This window comes from Aspergillus piperis (genome assembly GCF_003184755.1).
Source record: "Aspergillus piperis CBS 112811 unplaced genomic scaffold BO85scaffold_3, whole genome shotgun sequence".
NCBI lineage: Eukaryota > Fungi > Ascomycota > Eurotiomycetes > Eurotiales > Aspergillaceae > Aspergillus > Aspergillus piperis.
This window is the reverse complement of record NW_020291593.1, coordinates 894,787-919,396: the sequence shown is the minus strand read 5'-3', so window position 1 is coordinate 919,396 and position 24,610 is coordinate 894,787. Positions and strand designations below refer to the sequence as shown.

At 49.9% G+C, this 24,610-nt stretch overlaps 9 protein-coding genes across 9 annotated transcripts; 4 read left to right on the top strand and 5 right to left on the bottom strand.

The window, feature by feature from the left end:
- Positions 1 to 514: 514 nt before the first annotated feature.
- On the bottom strand, positions 515 to 2,010 carry BO85DRAFT_456702 (putative ubiquitin conjugating enzyme E2; the record flags this gene model as incomplete). Its single annotated transcript, XM_025661464.1, has 3 exons — positions 515 to 1,534; positions 1,595 to 1,924; positions 2,008 to 2,010. 3 exons carry the CDS (start codon positions 2,008 to 2,010, stop codon positions 515 to 517), a joined length of 1,353 nt encoding a protein of 450 aa, XP_025518987.1.
- A 2,302-nt stretch (positions 2,011 to 4,312) lies between these two features.
- BO85DRAFT_435382 (putative GPI anchored protein) lies at positions 4,313 to 4,771 on the bottom strand (the record flags this gene model as incomplete). The annotated part of the gene is made up of 2 exons (XM_025658521.1): positions 4,313 to 4,642; positions 4,706 to 4,771. The coding sequence occupies 2 exons, from the start codon at positions 4,769 to 4,771 to the stop codon at positions 4,313 to 4,315; spliced, it is 396 nt and encodes a 131-aa protein (XP_025518986.1).
- Positions 4,772 to 9,577: 4,806 nt separating this feature from the next.
- BO85DRAFT_484815 (membrane magnesium transporter family protein) lies at positions 9,578 to 10,168 on the bottom strand (the record flags this gene model as incomplete). Its single annotated transcript, XM_025663262.1, has 3 exons — positions 9,578 to 9,640; positions 9,755 to 10,010; positions 10,113 to 10,168. 3 exons carry the CDS (start codon positions 10,166 to 10,168, stop codon positions 9,578 to 9,580), a joined length of 375 nt encoding a protein of 124 aa, XP_025518985.1.
- A 467-nt stretch (positions 10,169 to 10,635) lies between these two features.
- On the bottom strand, positions 10,636 to 11,853 carry BO85DRAFT_475223 (translation elongation factor 1 subunit beta). Its single transcript, XM_025662706.1, has 4 exons — positions 11,791 to 11,853; positions 11,672 to 11,711; positions 11,046 to 11,413; positions 10,636 to 10,990 (listed from the first exon to the last, which is right to left on the bottom strand). Exons 1-4 carry the CDS (start codon positions 11,828 to 11,830, stop codon positions 10,761 to 10,763), a joined length of 678 nt encoding a protein of 225 aa, XP_025518984.1. The 5' UTR covers positions 11,831 to 11,853; the 3' UTR covers positions 10,636 to 10,760.
- Positions 11,854 to 12,071: 218 nt separating this feature from the next.
- hsp78 (chaperone ATPase HSP78) lies at positions 12,072 to 14,796 on the top strand. Its single transcript, XM_025659457.1, has one exon. It carries the CDS (start codon positions 12,231 to 12,233, stop codon positions 14,625 to 14,627), a length of 2,397 nt encoding a protein of 798 aa, XP_025518983.1. The 5' UTR covers positions 12,072 to 12,230; the 3' UTR covers positions 14,628 to 14,796.
- A 131-nt stretch (positions 14,797 to 14,927) lies between these two features.
- On the top strand, positions 14,928 to 18,784 carry BO85DRAFT_390767 (MutS family protein MSH5). The gene is made up of 17 exons (XM_025656784.1): positions 14,928 to 15,292; positions 15,344 to 15,436; positions 15,494 to 15,869; positions 15,922 to 16,321; positions 16,372 to 16,449; positions 16,497 to 16,556; positions 16,605 to 16,959; positions 17,016 to 17,112; positions 17,161 to 17,250; positions 17,300 to 17,489; positions 17,542 to 17,576; positions 17,629 to 17,710; positions 17,767 to 17,878; positions 17,929 to 18,130; positions 18,191 to 18,229; positions 18,286 to 18,424; positions 18,489 to 18,784. Exons 1-17 carry the CDS (start codon positions 14,944 to 14,946, stop codon positions 18,597 to 18,599), a joined length of 2,808 nt encoding a protein of 935 aa, XP_025518982.1. The 5' UTR covers positions 14,928 to 14,943; the 3' UTR covers positions 18,600 to 18,784.
- Positions 18,770 to 20,984, bottom strand: BO85DRAFT_414412 (something about silencing 10 family protein). The gene is made up of 2 exons (XM_025657647.1): positions 20,753 to 20,984; positions 18,770 to 20,695 (listed from the first exon to the last, which is right to left on the bottom strand). The coding sequence occupies exons 1-2, from the start codon at positions 20,934 to 20,936 to the stop codon at positions 18,921 to 18,923; spliced, it is 1,959 nt and encodes a 652-aa protein (XP_025518981.1). The 5' UTR covers positions 20,937 to 20,984; the 3' UTR covers positions 18,770 to 18,920.
- A 165-nt stretch (positions 20,985 to 21,149) lies between these two features.
- ksrA (3-dehydrosphinganine reductase) lies at positions 21,150 to 22,652 on the top strand. The gene is made up of 3 exons (XM_025662127.1): positions 21,150 to 21,421; positions 21,485 to 21,616; positions 21,673 to 22,652. The coding sequence occupies exons 1-3, from the start codon at positions 21,281 to 21,283 to the stop codon at positions 22,501 to 22,503; spliced, it is 1,104 nt and encodes a 367-aa protein (XP_025518980.1). The 5' UTR covers positions 21,150 to 21,280; the 3' UTR covers positions 22,504 to 22,652.
- A 318-nt stretch (positions 22,653 to 22,970) lies between these two features.
- On the top strand, positions 22,971 to 24,528 carry BO85DRAFT_446215 (sterol desaturase family protein). The gene is made up of 2 exons (XM_025659456.1): positions 22,971 to 23,622; positions 23,709 to 24,528. The coding sequence occupies exons 1-2, from the start codon at positions 23,143 to 23,145 to the stop codon at positions 24,273 to 24,275; spliced, it is 1,047 nt and encodes a 348-aa protein (XP_025518979.1). The 5' UTR covers positions 22,971 to 23,142; the 3' UTR covers positions 24,276 to 24,528.
- Positions 24,529 to 24,610: the final 82 nt, after the last annotated feature.

The window sequence follows — 24,610 nt, the reverse complement described above, 5'->3', positions numbered from 1 at the left end:
AGCTATCCAGTCATGCCTAGTATCTTAGCAGGTGAAGAATTGAGGGAAGGAAAGTAGCAACATGTTGTATTGTTCTGATCCATCCAATGCATTATCGTTGGTCTTTGTGTATGGAGTATGGACACGCTATGTGTGGTTATGGCTATGCCTATACCAATGGCTATGAAAGCAGGAAAGAAGCAAGTGTACGGTACACGCCGTGGGGATATGCAAGACGGGGACAAGCTATGCATGCTAATGTAATAATCAATGTGATAGAAGAAGGTATCCTTTTTCCTTTGTCCGGGGTTATTTGTTTTCGTTGCACGTGATGACGCTGAAGGTTGTCTTGGATGAAGTTCATTCACAATGTAATGCATGTAGTATCTGTGTTCACGAATGGTTGGGGGTATGTTCGATTGGGTATTAAAGGGTGGTAGCGGTATGGTATGTAGTAAGGTAGCGGAAGGGGAATAGAAAGAGGGTATTGAGAAGATACAGGCGTGGGTATAAGAAGCAGTGGTGATTAGTATGCCTAGAGTCTGCGAATGCCGATGCGCGGTTTGGCTTTTTTGCCGTTCGAGGATGAGACTTTTCGTGACCCCGTGATTGGTTTTGATAGGCGCGAGCCGGAGGAGACGGATCTTGATGCCGAGGGGGCAAGAATCGTGAGGGGATAGTTTGGATTAGACGTCCGGATTGCGGGGTCGGTATCTTTTAGACCGGCTAAGGCTCGGGGATTTTCCTTGCCGTCGCCGCTGGCTCGTCGGATGAAGCCTAGCTCGGCAGGGTCGGGATCGTCTTCGAAGATCTGGACATCTTCGCGTATCCGACCTGACGAGTTGATGCCTTTGTCGAGTATGGACAGCTTCGGGGACTTTCTCTGTGGAGAGTGGCCGCGCTCCGGGAGATCGCTAGGATGATTTGCTGCAATGTTCTTCTCGGATGCGGACATGCCGCCTGTTGTTGTGTCTTCTGTGTCCATGGAGAAGGGGTCGTCTACGTCCATTGGCACAGTTAGGACGGAAAGGGGACGTTTCCCGAAAGCGTTCTTGCGGATGCTAGGTGGTGCGAGTCGGACTGGGGAAGGAGATAGGGAAGGGTCGTTCTCTTTGCTGGCGTTGGTAGATGTTTCTGATTCACTGTCGGAGACGGTCGTATTAAGGGTGAGGGTGTCGTGAGGTTCTTCTGGTTCCTGTGCTTCTCGTTCAATTGGGGTGCTAGGTTGATGAGATAGTGCCCGTGAGCTCGAGCTCTCTGCGGCACTCCTCCTAGTTGTTCGCTTTTTCATAGTGACTGAGGCGATTCTGGCACCCTTTCGTGGTCGTAGCGAGCGGGACAATTCTTGCTCTTCTGGGATGACTGTGTCGGCGTCTTCACCTCTCGTTTTCGCCTCGGATACCGCTGAAGCCATGTCTGATGGAACTGGGGCGTGGATGGAGGTCATGAGTTTCGCTTGGCGGGCGAACGCATCGTAGTTCTCTTGGAGAAGTGCGCCGGCTGCGGAGTTCAGTGCGGAGTCTGGGTTGGGATATATGAGGAGGCAGGAGATTGTCTAAGAACCGTGTCAGATGAGGATCAGGAATTGTCGACGGTATATGGTAAGGATACATACGATCAAAACATCCTTCAGAGTCAAGTTGGGCTTCCAGTCCCGCTTCAGTGTATCCACGCAGACCGCACCCGTTGATTCCTCTACATTTGGATGCCATATCCTTGTCCTGAATGTGGCCTTTGGTGGATTCTTAGGATAGTCCTCCGGCATCTTCAGATGCAATCGCCATAGGCCCTGCGAGTATGGTGTACCCTGTGGCCCGGCCAGGAGGGTGGTGAGCTGTGTCAAGTTGTCCCCGGCAGAGGCATCGTCGGAGGGAAAGAGATAGTTGGGCGGGAGTTCTTCGTGCAACGCTGCATGGTCCGCTGCGAGACGTCGTAGAGATGATACCTGAAGGAAAAACACGAGGATGTCAGACGATCGTCGCTCGACCGAGGAAAGGTTGACTGGCATTGGACAGCAAGGTAACTTACCATACTGGCTAATTGACGTCGACCTCAAATTTGAGGCCGAAGGTGTTGCGTTGCTAGCAGAGGCTAGGTTCGTGTGGGATAATGGTTGTGCCGTGGTCTGTTCGTCCAGCTGCCCCTGTCGATCTAGGCGAGTGACACAGACGAGAATCCCTTTGTGGACCGTGAGAGCCGGGCAAGGCGAGAGTTGATTCGCAGCAAGGTGGATGATGATGGTTCGGTCCCGATCCGTTGCCCCCGACGGCCGCTTGTTGTTCTTTGTTTTGATGAGGTGAAGCGCTGTTCACTAGTCCACATCGGGTAAGGAAACAGCACGCGTGGATCAGTCACGTGTATTCGCGTCTGAACTGCGCGTTTTAGGAAATGTAATGAGCTGCTTACGGCATGACACCCCATACTTAGAGTTAACTATAACTAACTACTTTACTACCTGGAGCATCGAGAAAGAGCAGCAAATTCGAGCATCGTGTTTAGCAGATGGGAACTGCCACTGTAGCCTGTGTTGGATGAAGGCAACTGGCGGAGCTAGCCCAACAAAGTAACAGACAAAAGGAAGAGCGCAGGATCGGTTTTTTCCAACGCTAGGGGCAAGAAAGCTAGCTACTCTTGTTGAGGCCGTGCCAAACGTACGATTTAGCCCTGTTGACCGTTGATTATCTATCTTCTCTTAGAGCGAACCAAGAATATCATGGCTAGGTAGCCGAACACCTGAATGAAACAAAGAAAAAAGGAACGGCGCCAAGTCGGGATCGAACCCGGCCCCACTGGGCAAAAAAGATAGCTTTCCTTTCTTGAGTACCGTGGCCTTGCCAGTTAGTCCATCTAGCCTACCGGCACCAGCTTTGGCACAGGTAGGAAGGTAAGTTAATATATCGCTACTTTGTATCCTCAAGATGGTGGCCAAACTATGCGACCTTCAATCATCTCCTTGTATACAGCAACATCTTTCCAGGGCACTGTCAGTACCACAGAAACCTTCAGATGATTCACCGTAGCCAAGCGCTCCACCAGATCCTCTGCCACCTACATGGCCTTTCTACCCCTCCATCATCTCCTATGTCGAGGAGCTCTAGGATCTAGATAGCTAGCCACAAGTCTAACCCGACATCCTCAGCAACTGCTTACTATGGCTTCCTCTACGTACTTCTACCTCCCTTTCTCTCATTTTAAAAGACAGGCAGGGTTCATTTGTAGTATTCACCCGTCCCTGTATGATCTGTGGCTAGTATGAGTGGTGGAGAACTCACAAGGTAAGTAGTGATGATATAGTTCCTTCTTCAGTTCAATAGCCGTGTATAACTAGCTTGAAACCGACGAGTGGTAATAGCAGCACTAGATCTAATGACTCAGTTGCTAATGCAAGCGTCCGACTGTACAGAGTAGACTACTTACTATTTTGATGGCATGATGGCCTGAGTAATAAGGCACCAAGAAAGTGGTGACGTGCGGTAGTCTGAGTGGCGTATATCTATTACTTGCGATATTAGTAGGCTTTTAGACGTCTGAGAGTTCACCTTGTGAAGTAATATCGGTCTTTATAGCAGAGTAGAGTTCGCTGGAGTCAAACATCAGTCAGGACAAGAAGTGGCTATAGAATGAATGCTTGGCGGGTGCAGAATAGTACGACAAAGCACGTGAGAGTTAACTACAAGTTGGAAATGCGGCGGTTTAAGAGCCTCTATAACGGTTGGTTTCGAAATTACACATCTTGATTAGTCTCTTTCAGGGTGGCGCAAGACTTGTCAATGTATTAGATCTGGGGTTGTGGATAGGCTCAAGCCCATGCCATGAACGGTAGGTCCCACAACTGACTTGGGATGGAATCTACGTTTAAGTCTCTAGTAGTCAATTGCTTTTTATCCCTTCGAATTAAGCTCTTACTACTCCAGACTTTTACTACTCCAGACTTACAAGTGGTTGGATCTAAAATGAAAGGGGCGGTCTCGGCATTCCAGAAAATCCCTGTGTAATGTGTGTATTTACCATGTCCTCATTAAACGATTAAAAATTACTAGAGAAATGAAATCTTATGTGCGCCGCAGTTATGAATCTCTGGTGAACACGCGGTGAACCTTTGAAAGGAAGATCCAAAGAAATAAAAGCCTTCCCAGCAATGTTACATATGTCAGAAGAAAGAAAACCGCAGAACATCCATCCCCTTTGATTTCATAGCGCCTGACCCTTGCGGCTTAGAATGGATGGAAGGTTCGATCGCCATGGGTATCTGCTTTTCCCCACCAGAGTGGAGTGTGTGACGGTCGAGACTCAACTCCCTCTAAGAGCAAGGAAGACCACTTGCGCTCTTCATCTACAGAAAAGCGGCAAGGGCAGCACCAGCCACGACGGAAAGACCGACGGGGCCAGCGGTGGCGAGAGGAACACCAGCGCCGGAAGAGGTGCTGGAGCTGGAGCTGGAGCCGCTCTTGGAGGAAGAGTCGCTGGTGGAGGTGGAAGAGTCGGAGCTGGAGGTCTTGGTGGAGGTCTTGGTGGAAGTGGAAGCAGAGGCGCTGGCCGACTTCGCGAAGGAAGAGGGAACACTGCTAGATCCAATAAGAGCGCTGGAAGCACCAGCGGGCAGAGAGCCCTGAGTGGGGATGACAGGGGAAGAGGTGACAGCAGCGGAGGGCTGACCCTGGGGCTGGGGTTGTAGGTTAGCATTCGCTCAGGCATAAGACTAGTATAGGACTAGAGGGCTTCTTACCACAGCGACGGAGGACTGAGCAGCGGCGAGAGCCGAGAAAGCGACGAGGAGGATGGAAGAACGCATCTTGCTAGCGAGTGATATCGAGATCTGAGTGCTCGGGTTGTAGATTGAAGTGGATCGTGCGAAGGCGATCGATAGACTAGCGAGTGTCTTTGAAGTGAAGAGGTGAAGCGAAAGTTGTTGAGGTTCGTGGAACGACCGTGGGGGATACTTTATATCACTTGAGGAAGAAGGGAAAGGGACGCAGTGGTTGACAGGCGCAGGGGCATCCTTTAAATAGAGTAAAGCAGGGGGAGTGGAAAGAGGGAATTCGAGCCCCAAAAAAATAATAATAAATTAGGAATAAAAGAAAAAGGAAATAAAAATAAGACCAAAAGCAATTGCAGCACACAACAGGTGCCATTCATCCCTCTGCAATCTCCATCAGCCCTGTCTGCACACCTTTCACAACCTCCTCGTCTACACTCTACACTCCTAGTGGCAATGGAGGGAAAAGGGACCCACCGGGCGAAGGGCAGCATCAGCAGCTCGATCCGCGTCTCGCATTTTCTGGATGAGTCTGAGTCGCTGCCCGTGGCTGAGAGGGCGGGACGAGCCAGCACCGAGCGTGCAGGACGATGCTGGAAAGACCAATGCCAAGGCGTACTGGAGAGTAAACAATCATCAGATGGCGCAACTCAAGTGCCCCAAGACGGGCCACTAGTCCAGTTAGTCAGCATTCTGAATGGTCTCCTCCGCAAGAGGGTTGCGTATACCTCTGCTCTGTTTTGCTATTTTTGGGGAGGCCATCGGAACACAGCGTCAGCTGCCGCGATCCACTTCTGCTGCGGGCGCCCCGCCCAATGATGGTCGTGTCCTATAGATCTACACGCCTGGAGCCACCGCGGTTGGTTCGAATAATGTGAATGCAACCTGGGTTCAAATCTCGCCCTTGGCCGAAGTGGGAATGGAAGCAATTAATGATGGGGGTGGGAGAAAAGCAAAGAAAAATTGGGAAGCCCAGTCTCTCAATCTGTTTGTTGTTGTTGTCTCTTTTGTTACATCTGTTTTGAGTTTAGGGTCATTGATCAAGTTCATATTATTAAGGGATATCTCCTGGGCATGATACTCATTCTAACCTTGTTTTGAAGGTTTCAAGCCTAGACTTAAGGGAGCAAGTGGTACAAAATATCTAGTCAACTAAACCGTCAATCAGAACTACAGAGTAAAATAGACGTTGGACAGTCAGAGCACCACTGAAGGGGCGGGCCTTCACCCTTCCCACTAAATCTTAAGATTACCGGAGTCACCCATCCTTAGGGCCGCTGTGGTATGCGCACCACCGGCCCGCATGGACCAGCCAAATTGGCAAATTGCAAAGAAAAAAAAAGGCAAAAGAGACTATTCAAGTCCTAACGTACGAAGCATGCCTGCCACCGCATGAATGCCTTGTCCTATCCTGTCTTGTCTTTCCCAGCCACGCATTCAAAGCTTGTCATACGAGGCAGTACATCCGACCAGTCTAGCCTTTCATAGCCGTCAGGCACGCCACTCCGAAGAAGAACAACAACTGACGGGTTCGACCGACAGACAAGCTGGTGATATGGAAGATACTGTAGCAACGGCAATGCTTAACCGATAGCAAGCCTCATTTACTGCCACATCCTGCTTGTCCACGTAACAAACCACCTAAAGACGCATCATCCATCCATCCCAACCCTCACAATCGATACCTGACGTAAGATCATGACGAGCCCTTCGGCACCACCGCACAATAGAACGTGATTCGACCCCTGCATGGCTCATAAGAACTTCTACGCACCTTTCATTCTCGGTCTTCTTCCGGAGTAGAGCTGATCCGGAAAAATAATTAACATCAACCATAAATAAGAGAAGGACAGAACTAGTTAGTAAATAGTAGAGTTGACCTGCAAGATGCCAAGAGCACAGTTGCTGTCTGGTCTTGTTCCTACATGAGCAAAGCGTACGTATGCAACCGATGCGAGGTGTGCATGGACTTGGGAAGTGTCGATCAATCCTTTTCTTTATTATTTTATTTTCTTTCTTCTTTTGCTTTTCTTCTTTCATACTAACTTTCCCCCGGCCCTCCTCCATTTAAGACATGGCACTAGGCCAGACCAGTCTACCGTAAGGTACAGCGGTATCAGGGGTCTCAAATCTCCGGGCTCCAAGAGGGTCGGATACGGACATTTTACTTAATTACCACCCGCGTGATGCAAGGGAAATACAGTAGGGCCTCGCACACGTATTCCATACCTATCAACTAGGCAATAATGAACACACTGGATTCATACTCGACTCAACTCTACCTCCCTCCCTCCCTCTTCCAGGGATGAACATGACGCATGGCAGGGCACAAGGGTTAAAAGAAGGAAGACATCACAGACTCGTAGTAGTATCTAGGCGAGGCTAAGAATTCTCCCTAACCCTGCCAATGCTCAACCGCCCCTCTCTCTCTCCATCCCGCCCTTGTCTCAATCTCAACCCTCGGACGCCATCTCCATTTTCCCCCGTTAATTCGGTCGAGATTGAGACCCTCCACTTCGATTGGTGGGGGCGCCACCCAATTTGAGCATTGAATAAATACTGCTACTAATTTATAATAAGAAATCAATCGATAAGTAGTAGATGGCGCCAGCCTTTGAACTGAGATGTCCTTTCGGTGAAAACTCACATACACGTTACATAACAGGGTCCATGGTCCGGAGTTTTATTTTCTTTGTGGTCGCTAAAATTGCCTGTTTTTACCCCCGTGAAGACAGGGGAAAAGAAGAAACAAAAGAAAAAAGACCTATCGTTCTCGGGGTTACGGGGTAAGGCTGGTAGCGGTGGTTGGGTTACGTTGCTTTTCCTCATTATTGACTATTATTGCCCACCAATTCCCCCGTCTTTAGACTAACTAGACCTAGACTGAGCACAGTAAAATGCTACGGAAGTACTTAGAAAGGGACTTGTCATCCTCATGCTTGCACCTATAGATACCTACCACTAATAGATCTTCGTATTCATACCCACTTGGAGCATCCATCATCTCCATGCCCGTTATTATTTCCATTTCCATTGGATAATGCCTCACTAATCACTATTGGATATTGACCGTACCTAAACAAAATGAATCGCTTCAGAGGACTACTTACGTTTACCCTCCATGTCACCGTGATATGTCTTACATTCAAACCAGTCAGAAGGCCTAACCTGTGTGCCGTTGTGTTGTCCGTGTCTTGCTTTAGACATGCGCTTGTTTCTCTTCCTTCCCAACTAATCAACCCATCAACTTACCCCACCATCTCCTTCCTCGTTTACGAACTGCTAATTCAAGTAAATTCCCCCTATTGGACATGTTCTTGACCTCCCGTCTTGGACGACTCAGTTAGCTGGTATAAGCCAAGACGGGTTGAGGGCTTGCGACACAGCACCTTAAATAGAACCGAATGGAAAGTCCAAAATTGAGAACTGGGATGTGTCAGGCGAGAGGGGTCCGAATTGCCTCAACCACTTTCCAGATTTATCATGATGAGCATACCACTGCGATGGATGATTGACAACACGATAAAATGCATGTGGAATATCATTCGCTCACTAACAATTCAATGATCTACTGACTCTTGCGTGGCCTGTCTCTTGTCACCTGCAGGACTAATTTGGATGGATGAACTAAGAAAGTGAAGGCCGATGGCACCTGCCACGAGTTTGAAGACTACTTCCTGCTTTTAGTCAATGCCTGCTGTGTCCACTTCTACCAGACTGCACAACTAACTACTTACCCTACCAGCAAGCAGCATTGAACATAACATCTACTGTCAACTGTGTCTACACCGAGCACCCTCCCCCATTGTCCAGCCGCGTCATCCCGCGCAAACTCCTATTGAAATGGGAAGGGGGGAACCTAAAGTCTACAATATCCAACTCCGGACGTGATTCCCGAACCCATCATTGAAAACGCTCAAGAGATGACGATGTTGGTGACAATATCAATGAGTGGACGCGTCCTCTCGTACACGACTACTTCAACACACACACTTTTACTTACATGCCACTATCCCTGTCGTGCAGCGCAGCGCAAGCTCATTCAAGAATGAATGCATTCATGATTGGCGCTCTATCCCATCACACCCACTCACTTCTCTTGAGCTCCGGGGCTAGACCGAACCGTTCGCCGGACGGACAACATTCCAATTAACATGACGGAAAATGGTCCGCGGGAACTTGGGGCGCGAAGAACGTTAATAATCTTACGGAAGAATTCTCCATGGCAGGGTTGGATATGTTGGATGTCAGCGATGGATGCGATGGTGGTATACGCGTTGCAGGTGGGTATTGGGCGTTGTGTGGGCGGTTCTGGACTATCCCACTTTGTTGCCCATGGCGTAGAGCATATCTGCAGGTAGGTAGGACTGTAGAGGTTGAGGCATTTGTAGTCACAGTCAAGTCTGGTGTGTGAGTGGTAGGCATTGTGTAGGCATACACCTACTCCACTGAGTTTCTGTTCCAAGTCAGCATCTTATCTGCACTTTTCATCGCTGCTCTATGACAGCTTGATTGAACCAGCCATGGATGCTTAGTGACTATACCACGCTCGACCCTATACCATCCTGATATACCGCATCTATACCAGTAGATCACAAAACCGAACAAGCATACGGCTTGATATCAAGTCCTTTGAACCAACCAACACCCAATCCAATACAAACAAACCAAGACAAGAACCATCATAAGCAACCATATCAATCAAAGTATCTTTTTCATTCCAAATCCCATCAATCAGTCAAGCGTACATATATGATACAAACCAAATAATACCCAACACCACACCACACCGATCCCATCCCAACCCATCCTAATACCCCACAAACCCAAGTTCCCCTCAACTCATTCCTTACCAGGAACAGGAACCTCCCCCTTCATCCAATCCGCAAACTCCTTTCTCTTCGCCTAGAACCCCCAACACATCAGCATAAGCCCAAACCCAAATCCCACAACCTCCATCCTCATCCTCCCAATACCCCCAATCCTCCAGACACAAAAGAAGGGTAGGGTCAAACTCACCCTAACATCCCAAAACCCATACCGTTCCTCCAACCTCCGATACGGATTCCTCCCACCACCCTCGCGCTCAATCTGACCCGCCCATTCACTCCAACTAATCGGCTTGAGCTTTTCTGCGCCGAGGACAAGCCCCGCCGAGACGAGGACTAGCGATGCGAGGGCTTCGATGACGATGTCGAGTGGGAGGGCGGTGCCGCCGCTTGCTGTGCTTGCGGTGTTGCTATACAGGATGGTGTGTTCGTGGGCGGAGTAGCCTCTATAGTATTTAAATAGGGGTTGTCTTATTAGTTCAGGGTTTCCTTATTGAGTGCCGCTGTGAAGTGGAGGGATCAATGTAGGTAGGTTGTGTTCAACGTACGCATGGGCGAGCAGGACGAGGCCGAAGAGTGTGATAATGCGGGAGATGAATCCCATCTTTGTTTTCTTTCTTTCTTCTGTAACAATTTTTTTGAGATGATTCAGAAAGTAATGGGTATTAAGAAAGGTACTGATTTCGGGGTTGGTGGACAGGGACCGTGGTCGAGATTGGCTCGTCGCTCGTGAGCTTTGGAGTCCGGACGGTCTATCAGTAGTAGCTTACCTAGTTGGTGGTTAGTTAGCTAACTAGCTGTATGTAGTAATCTGCGCAACTGATTTCTACGGTAGACCAATGGAACCTCTTCTGCACTTGGCAAAGAATTTCAAGGTCCGGATTGACCGGCCACTCCCCCCGCCAAAGGCCCAACCGGGTTTTGATTGAATTGGGCAGCATTTCATTTGTTCAGTTCATCCCACTTGGTGTGGTTTCTACTAGTAGGAGGGGTTAAGCTACTAATCTACGAAATTATCGGCTACATCTGCACCAGTAGGGTATTAATTGGGTATTTTTGATTTTTGGTATTCGTTATGCCGAGGGGTGTCCCCAGTCGGCTTGGGTTATTCAAGTTCATGACAGTATATTTCCGTGGGATAGCATAAGAAAATCCATCATCACGCCATTTATCTTCATCATTAAACAACGTTCCGCTTACAGCTTCTGCATGGCAGCAACATCGGTGGACTGGACGTGGTCCTCGTCCTCCTCGATCTGAGCCTGGAGCTCGTCGAGGGAGACCTTCTCGTCCTCGACGACAAGGTTGATCTGGAGCTTCTTGATACCGAAACCAACGGTAACGAACTTGGACGCACCCCAGACGAGACCGTCGATCTCGATGGCACGGACGTTGGCCTCCATCTCCTCAAGGTTGGTCTCATCATCTGTGACTGGTTAGAATCATACACAATGAATGCGATATATGGAGATGAAACATACCCCAGGGCTTAACCTCGAGAGTCACGAGGGACTTGGCAACGGGCTTGGGCTTGGACTCCTTCTTCTTGCGGTACTCAGCAAGGCGAGCCTCACGCTCCTTGACGACCTCCGGGTCCTCCTCCTCATCATCGGAGCCGAAGAGGTCCATGTCGTCGTCGTCGTTAGCAGCCTTGGGGTTGGTGGGCAGCTCAGTGGACTCAGGGCCGTAGGCAGTGTAGGGCTTGGAGGCATCGCCGGGGAGGGAGGCGTGCTCAGCCTCGAAAGAGGCGATGTTCTTGTACCAGCGAGCAGCGTGGGGGTACTTCTCGGCGTCAGGGGCACCGGAGAAGGCCTTGAAGGTCACGACATCGGCCTGGGAGGGAGCATCGCTATATTCCAGTTAGCTTTATGCCACCATCATCGCTAGTGAAGGTATCCATGAATGACGGAAAACAGAAAGCAAAGAAGAATTTTTCCAAGTAATCAGAAGCGCGATTTCTCGCATTGTGTTTAATCTTGCAGCGGGGTCTTAAGCCGCCTCATAAACACGGACCAATTTCTTTTCATCATGCAAACAAGAAAAAATCTTTCAAAAGGCACCAATGCAGAAGGGGAAGGGGAAAAGGATCCCTAAAGGAGTGCCTTACCCAACAATGTAGCTCCTGGTAGCCAGGTAGTTGTTGGCAACTGAGGGGTACCATTAGTTACTGCTGAGAGCAGATTGGAAAGGGAAATGATGAAAAAGAAAGGGAAAGTGTGAACATACGGGTAAGGCCGGCTTCGGAGGCAAGATCAGTGAAACCCATTGTGAATGTGTGTTTGGGGGATGTGTGTGGTGAGTAGAAGGAAAGAAGAAGAAAAGGAGGAATAAATAGGAGGGGAAAGGTGTTCTGAAGTATTTTTTCAGCGGAGGGTCTGAGTAGTGAAATTTTTCGGCGGCACCAACTGAGCCCCTCATTCCGGCTGGTCATGTGACCCCACGGTGACGGAGCTAGCTGGCCCTTTTGGGGGAGCTTCCGCCACTCATCGTTCGCCGTGCGGTGGAGCCTTCGAGAAGCCTCGCGACGCCTGTGAGGCAATCGGCTGGCCGCCTGTCCCGGCGAGGTATATAGGTCTCCCCAGCTATATCGGGAGCTGGTCTGAAGATCTGCAGTGTTGTACCTTTTCCTTTCACACCCAACTGTGCACACGGTCGGCTGTTTGATCATGTCGTCAAGGTTACAACTCGCTCGGGGTCGACTTCTCCGACCATCCTCCCTACCGTCATCGAACCGCCTTCTTCAACCTTCTCAGGCATTGCGTCTACTTGCGCCCACCCGGATCACGAATGTCGCCCGGCTCCCGTCCGTCTTGCCTGTACGCACTTATGCCAATGGTCGCCCTCATCCTCCCGGAGGTACCCATCGCATGAACCTTGGTGGTGAACCAGAAAAGTCGGCCTTGGAACAATTCGGTGTCGACCTCACAGCCAGGGCTAAGGCAGGCAAATTGGACCCGGTCATTGGACGTGATGCCGAAATCCATCGCACCATTCAGGTTCTTTCCAGACGAACGAAAAACAACCCCGTTCTGATCGGAGCTGCGGGTACCGGAAAGACTGCTGTCTTGGAGGGTTTAGCACAGAGAATTGTTCAAGGAGACGTTCCCGAGAGCATTAAGGACAAACGTGTTATTGCTCTGGATCTGGGGTCTCTCATTGCTGGTGCTAAATTCAGAGGTGACTTCGAAGAACGGTTGAAATCTGTCCTTAAGGAGGTCGAGGATGCGCAAGGGGGTGTGATCCTCTTCATTGACGAGCTTCATACCTTGCTTGGCTTGGGGAAGGCCGAAGGCAGTATCGACGCCAGCAACCTTCTGAAACCGGCCTTGTCTCGCGGCGAGCTACAATGCTGTGGTGCTACGACTTTGAACGAATACAGATTGATTGAGAAGGACGTGGCTTTGGCTAGACGATTCCAGCCTATACAGGTCGGGGAGCCCTCGGTTGCCGCTACCATATCCATCTTGCGGGGTATCAAGAACAAGTATGAAGTGCACCATGGTGTTCGAATCACGGATGGTGCTTTGGTGGCGGCAGCAACTTACAGCAACCGATACATCACCGACCGATTCCTTCCCGACAAGGCTATCGATCTGGTCGACGAAGCGGCGTCTGCCTTGCGACTACAGCAGGAGTCAAAGCCCGATGTGATCAGAGAGCTTGATCGCGATATCACTACTATCCAAATTGAACTGGAGTCACTTCGCAAGGAGACCGATGTCAGTAGCCGCGAAAGAAGAGACAAACTACAGGAAGATCTGAAGGTTAAACAAGAAGAAGCTAGAAAATTGACCGAGGTATGGGAGAAGGAGAAATCGGAAATCGAAGAGCTCAAGCGTGCCAAAGAGGAGCTGGAGCGTGCTCGCTTCGAGTTGGAGAAAGCCCAAAGAGAAGGAGACTTTGCAAAGGCGGGTGAACTGAGATATGCCACCATTCCTACTCTCGAAGCCAAACTTCCCAAAGAGGGTGAAGAGCAAGCCACAAAGGCCCAGACTAGTCTCATCCACGACTCCGTCACCGCTGATGATATTGGAAACGTGGTCTCTCGGACTACTGGCATCCCTGTCAACAAGCTAATGGCCGGTGAGGTGGAGAAGCTCATCAAAATGGAAGACACTCTACGTCAATCCGTTCGTGGGCAGGATGAGGCTCTTTCTGCAGTTGCAAACGCCGTGCGCATGCAAAGAGCTGGTCTTAGTGGCGAAAATCGGCCCCTCGCCTCGTTCATGTTCCTCGGTCCTACGGGTGTTGGCAAGACAGAGCTTTGCAAGAAGATGGCTGAGTTCTTGTTCTCCACGGAGACGGCTGTTGTTCGGTTCGATATGAGCGAATTCCAAGAAAAACACACTATTAGTCGTTTGATCGGCTCTCCAGCCGGCTACGTTGGCTACGATGACGCCGGTCAACTCACAGAGGCTGTGAGGAGGAAGCCCTACGCGGTTCTGCTATTTGATGAGTTCGAGAAGGCGCATCGCGACATCTCTGCCTTGCTCTTGCAAGTCCTTGATGAAGGGTTTCTCACGGATTCTCAGGGCCACAAGGTTGACTTCAGGAATACTCTCATTGTTCTGACATCCAACCTCGGTGCCGACATTCTTGTAGGCGCCGATCCTTTGCACCCTTACAAGGAAGGTGGTGATAACGAGCTTGCGCCTGAAACCAAAAAGTCAGTTATGGATGTTGTACAATCGGCCTATCCGCCAGAGTTTCTCAACCGTATCGACGAATTCATCATTTTCAAGAGGCTGTCCCGCGACGCTCTGAGGGATATTGTTGATATCAGAGTGAAGGAGCTGCAATCACGTCTCGACGACCGCCGAATGATTCTGAAGGTTGATGACGAGATCAAAGACTGGCTTTGCGAGAAGGGATACGATCCCAAATACGGAGCCCGGCCCCTTAACCGCTTGATTGCCAAAGAAATCGGCAACAAGCTGGCTGATAAGATCATTCGCGGCGAAGTCACGTCCGGGCAAACTGCTCGTGTCACGTTCAATGCCGACAAGAGTGGGCTTGCAGTAGCAGCAGAAGCTCCGGTGACGACAGAAACTGAAAGTTCCTAAGATTCATTACGCACTTTGCTCTTTCTTATATTTGGGTATTCGGCGCTATTGTCTGGAAAAGGTGTTAAGATGATGACCTTGTATGACTTGATCTCTACTCTTGCTCATGTATCATAGCATAATCAGTGTATCATAAGTGACGACTAAATTGTACATATTTACTATAGAATTTCCATTCCGTTATTTTCTTCGGTGTTGTAAATTTTCGGGGCTGTCACTTGACTTGGTAAAGTAGTGCCGCTTTGAAGGCGTGTTCTTCATAGAACGAACCTCCTAGCAGACACTTTCTCAATCTGAAAGCAACCACCCACGCATTATGGAGCCACGCACGAAAAGAAAACGTACGATCCATCCTCGATATTTCGACTCTTTCAATCCCTCGTCCAAACATGACGACTTTCCACGACCGATGACTTCAGGCAACATGCCTCCCTCTTCACAAGAGACACTAAGAGCAAGAGCACCTACCTCTAATAATGCTGAGCAGTTTCGATCTGGTAGTGCCAAGTTTGAGTACTCCATCGATGACGAACTTGAACAAATTGTAGTGGCAGTGGATATGAGAGATTCAGGGACTGTCGGATGTTCCTATTATTCTGCGCTGGAAGAGAAACTATACCTCCTAGGCGATCTACGGCATTCCAGTAAGGATATAATCGACAGTTGTTTGTCTGACCTTCTCCGTTCCCATGCTTCAGCGGCTAACGAGTCTGAAGTGGTCCTCCAGACGAAGCCTACAGTACTCTTGATATCTCCCCGTGTGGATCCAATCAACCTCCAAGAAAGACCATGGGATGAACAAATTAGCGGTTAGCGGAGCGTAGTTTTGCTGTTTGATTAGAATTGGACATAACTGATATTTGCAGATACACACTCCTATGTCCCCTACCAACTTGACGTCCGTCCATCGCAAGAATTCAACTATTCCAATGCAAAGAACAAACTGATTGCTTTAGAGATATCTTCAAGACATGAGCATCGCATCAAGTTCTTCGTGCCACACAGTGGGTTAGTTGACGGTGAACAATTAGATACTGAGAATCTGGACCTCACATTGCAGGAAGGCAAGCTTCTGCATGTGTCCAGCTCCATTGATATGGAAAATACAGTGACGATTGGATGTGCTGGTGCCATACTCGCTTATCTACAAAGACGTCGAGCTTCCATGTCGATGTTCAACGAGAGAGCCTCTGGAATCTTCAGAGTATCATCCGTGGAAATGTTCACTTTAAGCGGAACTATGTAAGTCCTCATCCTCTCTGAAACAGCGAGGCATCCGTTTACAGCAAAGTAGGTTTGCCAACGGCAGAACCTTACTTTCGCTCCAGATTATGGAATCTAAGACTCATCCCAGCATGGTGAATCAGGGCCCAGGAAGAAAGTCAACGTCATCAAAGGAAGGGCTTTCAATTTATGGTCTCTTCCAGCGCTTTGCATCTACACCACAAGGAAGAAATAGATTAAAGCAGATGTTCCTCCGACCGAGTGTGGAACTTGACGTTATCAATGAGCGACATTTCTTTATCAGTGTGTATCATAGGGCGGACAATTTTAATCCATTGGAGAAGATGGTCAAGGGCTTGAAGCACATTAAGAACCTCCAATACGCAATGATCAACCTTCGAAAGGGCATCAGTACCGGAAGCGGGAAGATTATGGGGTTCAAGGCGACTGTGTGGGCTACTTTACTGGCCGTATGTCATAACATTCTCATTGTGGGGATGCCTGGCTAATATGGCCTAAGTTTGCTTTTTATGGAATTGACATCCACGACGCTTTACGAGAGACTTCAGTTGGTGCTAATCTGGCTCTCCATAACAAGGTCCTCATCGGATTCGCTCACTCGAAAGTCGACTAACCATGTTGCAGGCGCTACGTGCTTTCGAGGCAGCTCAATTGTACAAAGTCGGAAGAATGATACAAGAAATAGTATGCACAATACTTCTCACCAAAGTCAACCGATTCTGACCATATCAGGTCGACATTGATAGCTCTGAGGAACAGGGCAGAACCGTTGTGAAACCCGGAATAGACAGGGAGCTGGATCGCATAAAGGACAGGTATGACGGTATGAACAGCCTTCTGAAGCAGGTTGCGATAGAGATAGCGACGACCATTCCCGAGAGTTACGACATAGATGTCAATGTCATTTACTTCCCGCAACTCGGTTTCAACATTGCGATTCTACTTAATGAGGCGGGAGACGCCGCTTACAGGGGCGTTGAAGACGAGTGGGAACTCATGTTCTTCACAGAGAACAGAGCTTATTTTAAGGACTTCAGGATGAGGGAGATGGATGAGAAATTAGGTGACATCTATGGCATAATCTGTGGTTTGTCTTCGGTTTTCGATGCGCTATTGTGGCTAATGCAGCTGACGACTTGATAGAGAAGGAGATTGAGATAGTTTATGATCTCGCGCAAAGGGTACTTCAATATGAGACGGTGCTTTTGGAAGCATCAGATGTATGTGGGCAAATAGACAGGTAAAAGATAGATGCCGACGATTGATGAAAGTATCTTACCGGTGACAGTCTTCTTGCAATGGCTCAAGCGGCTAGCTTTTACAGGTTGGTGCGCCCTAAGATGGTGGAAGGAGACGTTATCAAGATCAGAGGCGGCAGGTAAGACAACTGGCGCTTTAGCGTGCCCAGATGGCTAACACAATGGTAGACACATCCTACAGGAGCTTACGGTCTCGTCTTATGTGCCCAATGATACCTTTTTGGTTGGTAGAAGGACACGGGGAGAGCCGTTGGGGCCTTTTCACTTAACACCCAACCCACACGAAAGTGACTATGGACCAAGCATGCTACTACTTACAGGGCCGAATTATTCTGGGAAGAGCGTATACATGAAGCAGGTGAGCTCCTTCCATAGCATCGATTAATACTAGCTAATGAGGTGCTATGCAGGTAGCTCTCGTTGTCTATCTAGCGCAGGTGGGAAGGTATGTAACGCCTGGTTCGAATGATTCAAGGCTATTATACTCAACGGTATAGCTTTGTGCCAGCTGAAAGTGCAGAGCTTGGGATTGTCGACAAAATACTGGTCAAGTCAAACACTCAAGATAGCGTCTCCCAGGTAAGCTTGTGAGTCGACTATTATACTAGAAAATCTAACTTGTGTCACGTTACCAGATACAAAGTACCTTCATGAACGATCTGCAGCAGCTATCCTTTGACCTGAAGCAGGTAACCGGCCGTAGTCTGCTCTTGATAGATGAATTCGGCAAAGGCACCAATGAAAATGGTTCGTATATCTGCATCCCCCAATAACCAGCTAAAATTTGACACTCTTAGACGGCATCGGACTGGCATGTGGAGTCCTCGAACATTTACTGAACCGCGAAGATGCTCCCAAAGTCATAGCTGCAACACACTTCCATGAGATTCTCGCGAACGGTTATCTCAAACCTAGGCCGCAGCTACAACTCGGCCACATGGAGGTCCGTGTGCATGAAGAACCCGGTGAGGCTGAAAACCAGATCACCTATCTCTATAAGTATAGCGTCAACCCTCGCACGACGATCATAAGCAGGAGACACTAAGATGCATGGCATAGTTTCCGCTTAGGACGAAGCGATCAAAGCTTTGGGACAATGTGCGTTCTGGAAGAATCAAGGATCCAGGTTTATGCTCTAACTGGGCACGATACAGATGCGCCGCGATGAATGGTATCAGCCAGACGATTGTCGACCGAGCAGACGAAATTGCCTCACTCTCCGCTCGTGGTGAGAATCTGATTGCCGCTTGCGCTGTCCTTTCGGCTCAAGAAACACAGGCTCTAGAAGATGCAGTAAGATATACCGTTTCTGGTCCCCTGGTTGAGAAACGAATGGGCTAACTAATTTTGCTCCCAGGACAAATTAGCGAGGGAGTTCTTGTCGTTGAATCTGTCTGCGCCTTGTGATGTTGAATTGATGAGAGATAGGCTGGAGAAATTGTTCGACGGATCTGGTGCGGGTTCTTGACTGCCAACCGAGATTAGTATATATTCGTCTTCACCCGGACGGATAACGGTCCACCCCAGCAACTACTTACTGCCAGTTACAGTACTATCCGGTGCCTTTATGGCCTTCTTTAATTCAATGTTTTATGCTACGGCGAGTCTACTTTACTAGTGGAAGCTGAATTCAGCAATATCATCAACAGTCAGACAAAGGTTTGTATCATCGGGAAGAAAATTATCTATATACACACAAAGACCCATTTTCGCACACATTGAACGCCCGTAATGTATGTCTCCAATTGTGCTACCGCAGTACCAAGAAACAAGACCAGAAGAACTAAAATCAGAGCTTAACACTCTTAACAACGTTCTTCTTGATACCCGTAAGTTCACCACCATATCCACCACGACCTTCACCACCCTTGTATACCTGACGAATACTGCCGAGCTTCTTCTTCTTCTCCTCGAATCTCTTTCTCTTCTTGACACGAGGGTTGCGAGAGTCCTTGCTGCGCTTGGGCGCAAGACCCTTGTTCTTCTCGATCTGGTAGGTGATGGCACGCTTGCCATCGGGTCCGACTTCTTCCTGGATCTCAACGTGGCCGCCTTCACGAGCCGCAGCAGCATAGGCCTCGGCGCGCGCCTTCTTGTCGTCCTTGCGCTGCTTGCCACGAGCCGCGACCATGTCGTAGTAGTCGTCATCGTCGGACCCTTCGTCGCCACGGAGCTGTTTGGCGACCCGGTGGTCTTCCTCGTCACTGTCGCCGCCTAGCTGCTCGGAGTCCTTCAGCTTCTGTTTACCACGTCTCTCGGCTTCGGCGTTCAGGCGGGCTTGGCGGTCCCTTAGACGCTCACGGTAAGGTAGATCTGCATCACCACCTGCGTCACGACCGGCTGCGTTACGCTTGTTGGCTTTCTGGGCGAGTTGAGATGTGTAGAACCGGAGAGAGCGCTTCTGCTTGGCCTTCTCTTCGGCTTCCTTGGCTGTGAGGGCGTCTTCGTCACCGAAGTCGGAGTCGTCGGCTTCCTTGGTCGACTTGGTCTTCTGGGCAGCGCGTTTCTTGCTCGATCCGGAAACGAGCTTCGACAGGTCGGCGAGGTTGGCTTCGGTCTGTCGGAGTCGCTCTGCTCGTCGTGCCTCTGCCTCGGCTTGTGCTGCTTCGGCGGCGCGCTGTGCCTTGGATACCTTCTCTGCCTTCTTCTTGTTCTTCTTGGAAGTCTGCTCCTCGCCCTTCTTGCTCTTTTGCTTGGGCGTGGGTGCGTCGGCCATGATTTCATCAACTTCGGAATCGTCCTCGGCTTCGGATGCCTCCGGCTCGGGTTCACTGAGGTTCTTGACAGTCTCCCAGAGTTTTCTGAACTTGACTAGGGAACCCATTATGGGGTGGGCTCTTAGCTGAGCAGGCGATAGTGGGGCAGGCTTGCCGGAGTCGTCGGTGGAAGAGGTCAGGAGCATAAAATACATGCCGATCGTACCAAGGTAAGCGGACAGAGCGCGGAACTTGACGACGGTAACCGGTGCGGATTCCGGAGCATTTTCGGAGTCATCGTTGGCATTGAAGCTTTGGGCGGCCTTGGCGAGGGCCTGATGCGTGGACTGGAGGTCGGCGAAGTCTTTCGCTAGGGGCTCGAACTCGGGATATCTGGACTTGAGTATCTTCAATTTCTCCTCTTCACTCATATCTTCCGTAATCTCCAGTTGCGGGAGAACCTCTGTCACCTCACCGCCATCCTCTGCATCCTTCTGGTCCTTGCCGGATTCGACCCATTCAGATTCGTCGAAGCCGAAGTCTTCCTCATTGATGGCCTGCAGATGCTTCTGCTGAAGTCGCTTAGCTTCCTCCTCCTCTTCAAGAGCGTCTGCTTCCGTTTCGATCTGATCCGCACTGTAAAGATCCTTCTTAGAAGAGCCCCAAGCGGCGATACCTTCTTCGTCGTCTTCAGATCCCGGACTGCCGCCGCGCTTCGACTTGGATTTTGACTGAACACCATCCATGTCGTCCTCATCGTAGTCATCGCCTTCGTCAAAGTCTTCCTCATCATCAATATCTAGATCATCCTCGTCGTCCTCGTCATCGTATCCCATGATTTCTTCGTCCGATGCCTGGAGAAGCTCCTCTAGAAGCGTAACCCGTTAGTTAAACATACCCACAGCATGCGCTTTGTGCAACCAACCTTCCTCAGCCACCCTCCGACGTCTCTTTGCTTCCGGCGCCTCTTCCAGCAGGATCTGGTCGCGACCGGTCTGGAACTCATCCTCCGAATCATCGAATCGCTCCTCAATGTGGAATTTGGACGGGCCATGCTTGTCCGCCTTGGGGGCCGCAGGGCGACCGCCAGCCTTTCTCTTCTTACCCATGATAAATTGTGTATGAGGGAGTGAGAGGTAGAATTGCTACTACGGACCAAATCCTCCGCAGCGAATCGATAAACTTTCGCAATAAAAATTTGGGAGGGACACTCTCACCGCCCGGCAGACACTAGTCCCCAATTGGGTGTTTGCACCGTTTGGTGGGCCCATGTTCCGCGGAGGATCGCGCCTTCTATCTGGAACTGTTCCTATCATCTTACCCAAAAAGCAACAAGAATACCGCTTCCTTCTCTCCTCATCGGCCATTGTCCCAAAACAGGAAGCATCGAACAGTCCCAGACATCTGTTTTTTCTTTCCTCTCCCCCAAAGCCTTTTCTCTTTCTCCTTTCCTATGCATCCTCTGATACCCACCATCTTTTACGACTCTTCCCCGACAACGCTGGGAATTTATACCATTCTTTGCGGACTATTCCTATACTCTGCTAGCAAAATGTTCGGATTCGGTCGTAACCAGTTCGTCGTTCAGGGCAGGGTATGTTTCCATTGTTCCCTCTAACTTCATGCCCGTGGCATAGTCGGCTAACCTCTTCTTTAGACCGTTGTTATCACGGGAGGTTCGGAGGGGATGGGCAAGGCCGTGGCTTGCCAGCTTGCAGAGAAGGGTGCCAATGTTGTGCTCGTCGCACGCACGGAGTCGAAGCTCCAGGATGCCGTTGAGACTGTCAAGGTAAGTTGACGTTTGGTCTCAGGGTGAACTTCAGCTAATTCATAATGTTCTTAAAGGGTGCCGCGGCTGAAGCCGAGCGGCAGAGATTCCACTACATCTGTGCAGACCTGACCAATGCTGCCGAGTGTGACCGTGTCATGGCCGAAGTCACCGAATGGAACGACGGACAATCCCCCGATATCGTATGGTGCTGTGCGGGATACTGCAGTCCCGGCTTCTTTGCAGAGACCCCGGTTCAGACATTGAGGGATCAAATGGATACGGTGTACTGGACAGCTGCCAACACTGCTCATGCAATCTTGAGACGGTGGCTTGTACCCATTACTCCCAGCCAGCAAATACCGCTACCTCCTAGACACCTCATCTTCACATGCTCTACCCTCGCATTTGTGCCCATTGCTGGTTATGCCCCTTACTCGCCTGCCAAAGCTGCGATTCGCTCCTTGTCTGATACTCTCAGCCAAGAAATTGAGATGTACAACGGTTCTCGCGCCGACAAGTGCCGCTCAGAGGCTCCAGCTACGGACGTCAAGATCCATACCGTCTTCCCCATGGGCATTCTCAGCCCTGGATTCGACAACGAACAGAAGCTCAAGCCGGATTTGACCAAGAAGCTGGAGGCTGCTGATAAACCACAGACACCTAGAGAAGTTGCAAACATTGCGATCAAGGCCCTGGAGAGGGGTGAGTACATGATCACCACGATGTTCGTTGGAGATGTTATGAAGGGATCAGCGCTCGGAGGCAGCCAGCGGAACTCCTTCATTAAGGATACGTTCACTGGCTGGCTCAGCAACTTGTTGTTCTTGCATGTGAGCCCCGATCTCAGGAGGCAGGCCTGGAGCTGGGGTGAGAAGCACGGCGTCCCTGGTCGCCGGAGAGAGTAATCGATGGGGGTCTTGCTATGCTTTGTGTGTCGTCGTTTGGTGTATGCATTAGATACCCTGAGCGTGCCTCTTTATCCTTATTACCATTATTATGTTCGCCTGGAGTATCATGTACTGAGAAATCCCAATTGATCATTAATTTCAACATCATCATTGTTCCACTGTCTTTAGGTTCTAGTTTGACGGCCAGGCTCCATAGGCTGTACTGTAATCTCGGATCTCGGAGCAGAATTGAAACGTCTGTAGAACGGAGAGGCGTAGACCAATAGAGATACACTTGCAACGAACGAAGCCTTTGAAGCTAAGTACTGGTAGGTCTGGAACCTCCAACGGATGCTTGGATGGGTCCTTTGTCCGCCGCCGAAAATAGCCGCAGAGTTGACAAAGCGAGGCGCCATTTTAGGGCTAGTGGGTCGTGACGTCGGGCGGCTGCTGCAGGCACTTTGCTCTTCCATTGTTCCTGCGGCTGTCTTTCACTTCGACAACCACAAAACTTTCTTCTACTTTGCGCCTTTGTTCCTAGTCTCACTATATAAGATGCGCCTGCGAAAGCATGCAAGGGGATGCTAGATACTGTTATCCCGCTGCCAGATCGTTACTCTTCAGAATCCTCAATAGCTCCCAATCGCCGTCGACACCATGAATCGGGTCTTGGCTCTCCCAGCTCTGTTCTTCTGTCTCTTCACCTACACCCCCTCCTACACCACCTTTAATTTGATCTTCTTTTATATGACATGGACAACTCTCATCCTGTCGCATTCCCCATTCAAGGTTGAGCTGTTCGGCTCCATAGGCGTGCGACTGCTGTTCTATATCCTCCCCTCGGCGCTGCTCTTTCTATTCGATGCGCTTGTCCCCTCAGCCGCCGTGCTGCTCAAGGCGCATGGTGAACAGGGTCTCCCGACTGGAAGCAAGCGACGAGGAGTCCGGGGTCGAGAGCTCAAAGTCGTAGGATGGTCATTCCTCAACATATTCATAAGCATCGCCGTGCAAGCTACCATCGAAACTCTTCGCATCGGGTATTTCAATACGCGCAGTGCCCTCAAAGTATCCTTCTCGATCCCGATCATACCATGGAATATTGCCTTCCATCTCGCCTGTGTCCTACTACTCCGAGAGGTAAGTTCTGTCTCGAAATGTTTACACTCCCAATGTTGGCGATCAGCCGCGACGACATCCACTAATCACACGCGCGCAACTCCCAGATCCTCGCATACACCATCCACCGCTTCATCCTCCATAACGACAAATACCGCATCACGCGCTACATCTCCTCCCTCCACCAAACCTGGTACCACTCGCTTCACGCGCCCTACCCTTCCACAGCCCATTACGACCACCCTATTCCCTACCTCCTCGGTAATGCCGTCCCCACATTACTCCCCGCCGTCTTCCTCCGCCTCCACATGATCACCTACGCCATGTACTTGAGCATCGTCTCGCTGGAAGAGACTCTCGCTTACTCCGGATACTCTGCCATGCCGATGGACTTCTTCCTCCTGGGCGGGATCGCTCGTCGAGTAGAGAAGCATCTTTTGAATCGCGCGGCCGGGAATTTTGGCCCGTGGGGTATTGCGGACTGGTTTTGCCAGACTACAATTAGCGAAGAGGAGGGTGAGGAACTGATCGCGGAGACCGAGGACGAGGGTGATGAGCCTACGCCCGTTCTTAGGGGGAAGGAGATTTTTGAGGCCAAGGTGCAGGAGGCTTTGGATTCGCACGCTAAGAAGACGCAGAGGAAGCATAAGAAGAAGTTGAGGCAGTTGTTGTGAGGCGGTGTGGGAAGATATATATTTCGTTGTTGTGTATACATTTGGTATGTTGGGTTGGTTGGTTCGTTGTTATGTGCTTATGGATCATGTAATTTATGATGTGATGCTATTTCTGATGTATGTGCGCAATATGGGTTATATTGTCTGGCAGGGAGTTTGGTTCGACTTGGTTGGGATTGGTCTGGTGTTTCATAGAAGAGTCGCTGTCTATCATAGTAGTATTTTTTATGAATGTTATCGTTATCAGTGTGAATGTGAAATGTGCATGTGGGGCTGGGGCTGGGGTTGCATTCGGAATCCCGGCAATGTCCAGTTGCCAATAGATAGTAAGTAGT